The sequence below is a fragment of the Rhinopithecus roxellana genome, chromosome 5 (assembly GCF_007565055.1).
Source record: "Rhinopithecus roxellana isolate Shanxi Qingling chromosome 5, ASM756505v1, whole genome shotgun sequence".
Classification (NCBI taxonomy): Eukaryota; Metazoa; Chordata; class Mammalia; order Primates; family Cercopithecidae; genus Rhinopithecus; species Rhinopithecus roxellana.
In genome coordinates, this window is record NC_044553.1 from 37,905,315 (window position 1) to 37,915,489 (window position 10,175).

Consider the following 10,175-nt stretch of genomic DNA (forward strand, 5'->3'; position numbering starts at 1 on the left):
CAGGCCGGTTTTGAACCCCTGACCTCACGATCCGCCTGCCTTGGCCTCCCAAAGTGCTGGGATTACAAGCATGAGCCACCGCACCTGGCCTGATATCTTTTCTTAAAATGGCACTAACCCTATCATGAGGGTCCAGTCTTCATGACCTCATCTAAACCTAATGATATTCTGAAGGACCCATCTCCAAATATCAATACATTGGGGGTTATGGCTTCACCATATGAATTTGGGGTGGGGCTGTCGGGGGTGAAAGGACACAATTCATTCCACAGCACAGCAGCTCAGCAGATTTCTTACTGCCTGGGTAGCAGAACATACCTACTTTCCCCTGGAGGTTGAGAGAAGAGAGCAGAAGAGAAAGAACTGAAGCTTCTTTGAGTTGGTGTAGTATACAAAAGGAATGCAAATTTTCAGCAACCGATTTTTCTGCTGGGGATCCTGATTATCATTTCATTGTATCAAGTTCAAGATGTAGCTATATGTTACTTCAACTTCTTTGAAGAAAAAAAAAATCAACAAAACTATTTTTTTCTTTTTGTGTGTGTTTTTTTTAGAGACATGGTCTTCTCTGTCACCCAGTTTGGAGTACAGTGGCGTGATCATAGCTCACTGCAACCTCAAACTCCTGGGCTTAAGTGATCCTCCTACCTCAGCCTCCCAAGTAGCTGGGACTAGAGACACAAGCCACCATGCTCAGCTAATTTTTAAATTTTTTGTAGAGGTGGGGTCTTGCTATGTTGACCAGGCTGGTCTCAAACTCCTAGCCTCAAGCAATTCTCCAAAACAACTTTTATAAAGACACTATGAGGAAGACTCAGGATTCTTCAAAGAACTTTGAAGCACTTTAAAAAGACAGAGCTGCCGGACACGGTGGCTCACACCTGTAACCCTGCACTCTGAGAGGACGAGGCAAGCAGATCACCTGAGGTCAGGAGTTCGAGAGTAGCCTGACCAAAGTGGAGAAACTCCATCTCTACTAAAAATACAAAATTAGCTGGGCGTGGTGGCGCATGCCTGTAATCCCAGCCACTTGGGAGGCTGAGGCAGGAGAATTGCTTGTACCCAGGAAGCAGAGGTTGTGGTGAGCTGGGATCACGCCATTGCACTACAGCCTAGGCAACAAGAGTGAAACTCCATCCCAAAAAATAATAATAATAAATAAATAAAAATAAAAAGAGCCAGGGCCAAGAGCGGTGGCTCACACCTGTAATCCCAGCACTTTGGGAGGCCGAGGCGGGTGGATTGCCTGAGCTCAGGAGTTTGAGACAAGCCTGGGCAACACAGTGAAACCCCGTCTCTTCTAAAACACAAAAAATTAGCCAGGCATGGCGACGTGCACCTGTAATCCTACTCAGGAGGCTGAGGCAGGAGAATTGCTAGAACCCAGGAAGCAGAGGTTGCAGTGAGCCGCGATAGGGCCACTGCACTCCAGCCTAGGCTACAGAGCAAGACTCCATCTTAAGTAAGTAAACAAATAAGTAAATAAATAAAATAATACAGAGCCAGCACAAACATCATCCATTGTCTTTGAAACAGAATCCCATGACTGGGTCCACACTGCAAAATAAAGTTCTGACCATTGGGGCCCAGAGTGGGGGTTGAACTGGGGAAAGAGAGGTGTAAAATGTAATTATGGCAGCCAGGCACGGTGGCTCATGCCTGTAATCCTAGTACTTTGGGAGGCCAAGGCAGGAAGATCACCTGAGGTCAGGAGTTCAAGACCAGCATGGGCAACATGGCAAAACCCCATCTCTACTACAATTACAAAACTTAGCCAGGCGTGGTGGCAGGCACCTGTAATCCCAGGTACTTGGAAGGCTGAGGCAGGAGAATCCCTTGAACCCGGGAGGTGGAGGTTGCAGTGAGCTGAGATTGCACCACTGCATTCCAGCCTGGGCGACAGAGCAAGGCTCCCTCTCAAAACAAACAAACAAACAACCCCCAAAAATAAAATGTACTTATGGCAAGGTCAAGACACAGCTAGCTAACCACCTGCTAGGCATTCATTTTATTTCTAGACCTAATGGATTTAAAAAATATTAAAACAGCCAGACGTGCTATAGCTTCAGTTCAAAATACACAGAGAGGTCACTCTGATGTGAAGATGACAAGATGAGGAGGGTAGGCTAAATGATCTTTCAGGGCCTTTCCAATACTAAATCCTCTGCCTCTTCTAGATGGATGTGCCAGTGGTTTCTGAAGACTATGTGCTGCTTCTATTAGAGATGAGGATGTTGGCCCTGTTATTACATGACTAAGGGGAAGTAGTACCAGTTTCCAGAGCCCATAGAGGAGATATGAAATGATTGAGCTGGCATCACTAATCAAATGAACTCAGAAAGACTACCTAGAGCTGTAAAATTAGGGAAGAGGAATAAACAAAGGGCTTCAGGCCGGGCACGGTGGCTCAAGCCTGTAATCCCAGCACTTTGGGAGGCCGAGACGGGCGGATCACGAGGTCGGGAGATCGAGACCATCCTGGCTAACACGGTGAAACCCCGTCTCTACTAAAAAATGCAAAAAAACTAGCTGGGCGAGGTGGCGGGCGCCTGTAGTCCCAGCTACTCGGGAGGCTGAGGCAGGCGAATGGCGTAAACCCGGGAGGCGGAGCTTGCAGTGAGCCGAGATCTGGTCACTGCACTCCAGCCTGGGCGACAGAGCGAGACTCCGTCTCAAAAAAAAAAAAAAAAAAAAAAAATAGCTTCAGACAGAGTTGGAGGAAAGGAACTAGGTATCCAGAAAGGAGAAAGGAGAGCTCCAGCTGAGGAAAAGGAAACCAGATATACCCAAGTTCTCAGAACAGGAAAGGAATGAGAAGGACCATCTCAGCAAATTAAAGGAAGGAGGAACCAAGAAGAAAACAAATCTATAAAGAAATCAACAAGAAATAGAAAAATCAGCAATACTAGCTGGTATCGAAAAAAGATCCTTACAATTTAAACAGATATTGTCAGTTTATTCAGTCATCAGGACATTATATACCATATAATAAGATGCACACCAAATATCTGCAGAGTAGAAAAATGTTACTTAATCTTCACAACAACCCTAGAACCGAGGAGTATAGAACCCGAGATTACCATGGTGCGGTACAACAAAGTACATAGGTGCAATATAAAAGGCCTAAAATCCAGAATGTGGGAGACAGCCTAGATACAATTCAGAACAGGGATCATCTTTAGATTTGTGAAGGCTATGAAATCATATGACAAGTCTACTTAAGTAGAGTTTTCTGGTGAGAGGGCTCAGGGCTTTTAATAAGAATTTCAATGTGAGTTTATGAGGAACTAATGTATCACTAAGCTATTAATTTATGTTGAGAAAGGATTAATACGAATGTGATATATATTCATTCTCAAAATCATCTCAAGAGATTCAAATGAAAATGAGTGCAAAAACACTTTGAAAAGTTTTATATCTAGGTTATAGTTTTGCATACATCTATATACTATCTGAGTATCTTTTGGACATAAGTATTATCTGTCTGATTACACAGTAAACACCTTAAAGACTCCGACTAACATTGCTACTTTGTTGCTCTTTTTATATCGAGCTCCCCTCCCCCAGCAATTTTTGGATATATTCTCTCAGGTTCCTGATGTTGCCTGTCAAAGTTATGAATATACCAAAAGGCACTTACTTTTTGGCTTAGATTTTAGTTTTTCAATAACTATTAAAGACGCTTTTGTATTCACTAACCCCTTAAACTTGAGAGTCAGCAAAACAGTCTTTCAAAGAAATCACACGTTCTAATAGAACGAAACAGGCTTACGCGACACCAATTCTGTAATAAACAACATGCGTAAGTTTCCAACCTGAAACTCCCTAAGTTACTAGAAACAAAAACTGAAACACCGGGTTCCTGACACCCCACTCCCACACTGAAGCTCGAATTACTTGAGGCTGAATTTTAAAACACTATTACTTTCTCTGTAACTACGAAAACAAATCTATGAACACATATTTGTTATTTATATTTAACCGACGCTCCCCACCCATCCCTTTAAATTAGGCAGAAAACGGAAAACCACTAAAAGTATTACATTTTGGTGTCTTTTAAAAGTTATTTTAAATTACTGCTATTACAAACCCCCCACCCCCACCCCCTCCAAAAAAAAAAAAACCTCATAACAGAATCAAATGAGCCCTAAGGCGAAGCAGGAACTACAGCGGGGGAAGGAAATTTTATAAAGACATCCGTGTTAGTGCAATTAGAGTGCTAATACCTGGAGCCTTGTATATATATTTTTTCTTCCCAAGGGTAAGAACCCTGGCGCCTTGTATATGTATTTTTTCTTCCCAAGGGCAAGAAGCGGTAAATAAGGCTTAAACAATAAAACCTAGAGGTCAATTTTACACATGCTGGGACAGTGAGCAACTATCGAGAAGCACCAAAGTCAACGTAACCTAAGGTGCTCCTCTCATCTTTTTGGGGTAGGTATTTCGCCGGACTTCAACGGGCGGGAAGTGAGTCGGGGGCGGGAAAGTTGAGGCAAAGAGGGTGGAAAAGAGGAGGCTGGAAGGAAAGAGATGAGTAATGGGAAGGGGAGGGGGGGAAAGAGGAGCGGGAGAGCAGGCCGCGGAGGCGCGGGCAGAGGGAAGGCCGGGCGGGGAGTAAGGGAAACGAGCCCCGGCCCCGGCCCCGGCCCCGCCCAGCCCCTGGGAGGTCTGCGCGCCCTCCCGCCCCCTTACCAGCGGGAGCAAGAAGCCCCAGAGTAGGGCGGCTCCGGCAGGAGACAGCTGCCGCTGCGGCCCCATCGGACTGGTGGGCGCCGGGTGGGACGGCACGGCGCAGCGCAGCTCACTCGGCGGGGTAGCTCCCTCGGGGTCCCGCTGCTGCGCTGCCTCCGTGGCCGGACCGGACTGGACAGGGCAGGCGGCCGGGCAACGATGGGACAGCCGCTGCTCCTGGGGCCGCCACGACAGCGCCGACTTCCTCTTCCGGCCCCGCCCGTAAGTTGCGGAAACCCCCGCGCCGGGCTCGGAGAGTCCCCGCGCTCTCCCGGTATCCAGGCGTCCCGGCGCTGCGAGGCCACCGGCTGCGGGTCTGAGCCTGTCGCTTTCCGGCTGCCCGACTTTAACTTACGCCGAAACCTGGCGGGAGAACGGATTTCTCAAGGCCTCCTTCTCAAGGCTCCGAAGTGTCTGAGCGTCTGCTCGGTTTCCCAGTAACTACCCGAGTTTTGCATGCAGCCAGAAATCTGAGCGTCACCCTAATTCATCTGCCTGTCATTTGTTCCTGACCACTCTAACTCACCACATAACCCAGAGCCATCCACTTTCTCCAGAACTGCTGCCACCACCCTATCCAGGCCACCAACGTCTCTCGCCTCCAAACGGGTCTCAGTTTCCCCTCCGCGCAGTCCAGTAGCCACACAGCAGTTTCGGAGTCATCTTTCAAAGCACAAAAATCAGATCATCTCACTCTCTTATCACACTTGGAATAAAGTTAAAACTTGGCCGGGTGTGATGGCTCACACCTGTAATCCCAGCACTTTGGATGGCAAGAGGTGGGCGGATCACAAGGTCAAGAGATCTAGACCATCCTGGCCAACATGGTGAAACCAACTCTCTACTAAAATACAAAAAATTAGCTAGGCATGGTGGCACGCACCTGTAGTCCCAGCTACTCGGAAGGCTGAGGCAGTAGAATCGCTTGAACCGGGTAGGCAGAGGTTGCAGTGAGCCGAGATCGTGCCACTGCACTCCAACCTGGGTGACAGAGCGAGACTCCGTCTCAAAAAAAAAAAAAAAAAAAATCAAAACTCTACTCTGGCCTACAAAGTTAAATCTGGCTCCTGCCTTCCTGTCTCCCCACCTTCACTACTTTCCCACACTTTTAAGGCACACGGACCTTTGGCCCTCCTGGCCTTTGCTCTGGTGGCCCTCCCGGACTTTGCTCTGGTAGTCCTCCCTGCTGGAGTGCTTTTCTCTCCAAAACTCAGAATACCTACCTTGTTGACATTCACTTACCAGCTTCAATGTCGCTTCCCGAGACAGGACTTTCTGACATACCCAATCTAAAGTACCTGTCCAGTCATGTTATGTCATGTTATGTTATGTTATGTTATGTTATGTTATGTTATTTGAGACAGAGTTTCACTCTTCTTGCTCAGGCTGGAGTGCAATGGCGCAATCTCGGCTCACTGCAACCTCTGCCTCCCAGGTTCAAGCGATTCTCCTGCCTCAACCTCCCCAGTAACTGGGATTACAGGCACGTGCCACCACACCTGGCTAATTTTGTATTTTTAGTAGAGACGGGGTTTCACCATGTTGGTCAGGCTGGTCTCAAAGTCCTGACCTCAGATGATCCACCCACCTTGGCCTCCCAAAGTGCTGGGGATTACAGGCGTGAGCCACTATACCCAGCCTGTCCAGTCACTTTCATATTATGGTTTATTTTAATTCTCTGCACAGCAGTTTTCATTCTACATATAACTTTGTTTATTTATGCCACCTCCCACTTCACAGCAAGGAGTGTTTTTGCTTTGTTGACTGCTGTACCCTTTACATCTACAGTATTTGGCATATAGTAGGTCCTCAGATATTTGTTGGATGAATATTTAATATCAAATGCTGAATAGGACAGTGTGGCTACCACCCCACAGCTCATAGTTTAACGAGGGACAGATGTGTGAGCAAACACAGTTCAGGGTGAGTAGTGACTCTTGTTTGCACAAGATGTTATGGAAGAAGTATCAAAAGGAGGTATAAAAGGGGTGCCAGGAAAAATACCAGCCTGAGCCGAGTCTAGGTGAGTTAATTTTAGCCAGGCAAAGAGTAGAAGAAGGGGGGCACTTCCAGGAAGAGTGAGCCATTAGTGTCAAAGCCAAAGGTGGCATTGAAGGAACTGCAAAACTTGGGCTTGGCTGAAGTTATGAGTGGTGAGAGATGACATGTGAGAAGAAGTCGGAGGCCAAATCACAAATACATTGGGACTGTTTGTGACTTTGGGCTTTGTCCTGCCAGGGGTAGAGAACAAATGAATAATAAATAGGGCAATGACATACACTTTCTGTTTTAGAAAGCTCTCTGTGGTGGCTGGCAGGGCAGCAGATGTGTTGAAACAGGTCAAGAAGTGGAAGCCAGGAGACCTGTTAGACATCTGTAGTAACAAAATCCAGGGACAGTGAGTGCTTGAACTGTGGCAGAAGAAATAGGGAGGGGGAGATGGATCTAAAAGATTTGTAGCATAATTTGGTAACTTAGAAGACATGGAGATGAAGGGAGAGGTGTGATTCCCAGGGACTTGCCCTGGGCTATTTATTGAGTTGGGTGCCAAAGGAGAAGTAGGTGGGGGTTGATGGGATAAATGGGGTGCGGGGGGGGGGAATACTTTTGGATGTGGGTTTGAAATGCTTTTAGGATATCCAAGTGCAAATATCTGCTGTTGATGGCTACATGGGTTGGTCTGAAGCTTAGGGGCACAGTGAGGTTAGAGCTGCCTCATCTGCAGCCTATCAATTCTGGACTTTTCTCAAACTTTCTAGTTGCCCACAGCAAGTCAGGTTCCCCCTCTCCTTTATTTTTGTTTTGAGATGGAGTTTCACCCTGTTGCCCAGGCTGGAGTGCAATGGCATGATCTCATCTCACTGCAACCCCCTCTTCCCGGGTTCAAACGATTCTCCTACCTCAGCCTCTCAAGTAGCTGGGAATACAGGTGCCCACCACTACACCCAGCTAATTTTTGTATTTTTAGTAGAAACGGGGTTTCATCATGTTGGCCAGACTGGTCTTGAATTTCTGACCTTAGGTGATCTGCCTGCCTTGGCCTCCCAAAATACTGGAATTACAGGCGTGAGCCATTGTACCCGGCCTATGTTCCCCTTTTATAGAATAGCTGTGATGGACTGGATGACTTCATCTCTAAATATTCTCTTCTGCCTCTCATGGTCCTTTGCCTAGTGAATCTCTAAATTGGCTCCTGGGCTATTGGAAGAGTTCTAGTTTTTGTTTGTTTTTATTTTTTGAGACAGGGTCTCACTCTGTGCTCCAGGCTAAAGTGCAGTGGCACAATCTCGGCTCACTGCAGCCTCAACCTCCCAGCTCAGGTGATTCTCCCACCTTAACCTCCTGGGTAGCTGAGACTACAGGCATGCACCACCATGACTGGCTAATTTTGGTATTTTTTGGTAGAGATGAGGTCTCACTGTTACCAGCTGGTCTTGAACTCCTGACCTCAGGTGATCTGACTACCTCCCAAAGTACTGGAACTTGTGAAAGGAAAATAAATCTTGGGACCCCAAAATCACTAAGCCAAAGGGAAAAATCAAGTAGGGAACTGCTTAGTGGAAACCTGCCTCCTATTCTATTCCTTAAAAGTGGACAGATCTGGGTTGTGTGGTGACTCAGGATTGTTAAAGCTCCCCAGATGATTCTTTTTTTTTTTTTTTTTTTTTTGAGACAGAGTCTCCCTTTGTTGCCCAGGGTGGAGTGCAGTGGCACAATCTCGACTCACTGCAAGCTCAGCCTCCTGAGTAGCTGGGACTACAGGCGCCCGCCACCACGCCCGGCTAATTTTTTTGTATTTTTAGTGGAAATGGGGTTTCACAGTGTTAGGCAGGATGGTCTCGAACTCCTGACCTTGTGATCCGCCCGCCTCGGCCTCCCAAAGTGCTGGGACTACAGGCGTGAGCCACCGTGGCCGGCCCAGATGATTCTATTATGCAGCTAAGGTTGAGAAATGTTGGCTTAGACTGTGATTCTTAAAGTGTGGCTCCTGGACCAGCATATCAGAAACACTTGGGAATGATAAGAAATGCAAATTCTTGGCCAGGCGCAGTGGCTCACGCCTGTAACCCCAGCACTTTGGGAGGCCGAAGCGGGTGGATCACGAGGTCAGGAGATTGAAACCATCCTGGCTAACATGGTGAAACCCCGTCTCTACTAAAAAAAAAAAAAAAAAAAGAAATGCAAATTTTTGGGCCTCACCCCGCAAACTCTGGGAGTAGCGTCCATCAATCTATTCTATTAATAACAGGTCCCCTAGGTGATTCTGATGCATGCTGAAGTTTGAGAACCATTGGTTTAAAGCAGTGTCCCTCAACTCTGGCTGCATATTAGAGTGATCTGAGAAATTAAAATGAAAAATCCTATGCTCCAACATGAATTAAACTGAAAGGAAAAATAGATGAATTCATAATTATAGTTAAAGATTTCAAGTGAAATCTTTCAATAATTGAAAGAACAAGTAGGCAGAAAATCAGCAGGGATACAGAAGACTTGATCAACACCATTGACCAACTTGACCTAATTGGCATTTATAGAACACTCCACCCAACAACTACATAATTTCAAGGGTACACAGGACCTTTACCAAGAAAACTATTTGGCCATAAACACATCTTGATAAGTTTAAGAGGTTTTAAATCATACAAAGCATGTTCTTTGACCACAAGAGAATTGGAAATCAATAACAAAAAGATGTCTGGGCCGGGCGCGGTGGCTCAAGCCTGTAATCCCAGCACTTTGGGAGGCCGAGACGGGTGGATCACGAGGTCAGGAGATCGAGACCATCCTGGCTAACACGGTGAAACCCCGTCTCTACTAAAAATACAAAAACTAGCCGGGCGAGGTGGCGGGCGCCTGTAGTCCCAGCTACTCGGGAGGCTGAGGCAGGAGAATGGCGTCAACCCGGGAGGCGGAGCTTGCAGTGAGCTGAGATTTTGCCACTGCACTCCAGCCCGGCGACAGAGCGAGACTCCGTCTCAAAAAAAAAAAAAAAAAAAAAAGATGTCTGAAAAATCCCTAGATAATTAGAAATTAGACACATGCGCTGAGTGCAGTAGCTCATGCCTGTATTCCTAGCACTTTGGGAGGCTGAGGAGGGTGGTGAAAGTGGGACCGAGTGATGCATCTACTGAAGAATTTTGAATAAACTCATGAGAGGAATGGGAGAACTGCTTGCCCAAACACAAATGTTTGTGCCATCAGACTGCAGATGCATTGTGACTGTAATCTCTTGAGAAAACTCCTAAGAGGACCCCTGTACTGTCTAGAAGACTAGTGAGTTTCACTACTATTCATAATAAAGTCTATAACCATGTACTTGAACAACATCAGAGCATCATCTGAAAGCTTGTTAGAAATGCATAATGTTGGCCGGGCGCGGTGGCTCAAGCCTGTAATCCCAGCACTTTGGGAGGCCGAGACGGGCGGATCACGAGGTCAGGAGA

The 10,175-nt window shown here is 46.7% G+C and overlaps 1 protein-coding gene across 2 annotated transcripts in view; it reads right to left on the reverse strand.

The window, feature by feature from the left end:
- SPPL2A (signal peptide peptidase like 2A) overlaps nt 1–5,019 on the reverse strand; it is a 64,265-nt gene extending 59,246 nt beyond the window's left edge. The window contains exon 1 of one of the 2 annotated variants that reach the window (XM_010356600.2): nt 4,693–4,897. In XM_010356600.2, coding sequence (XP_010354902.1) covers nt 4,693–4,758 — 66 coding nt within the window. In that variant the 5' untranslated portion in view covers nt 4,759–4,897. Of the gene's footprint in view, nt 1–4,692 lie in introns of both variants that reach the window. The other variant, XM_010356601.2, reaches the window with a different exon arrangement.
- Between the last annotated feature and the right edge of the window lie 5,156 nt (nt 5,020–10,175).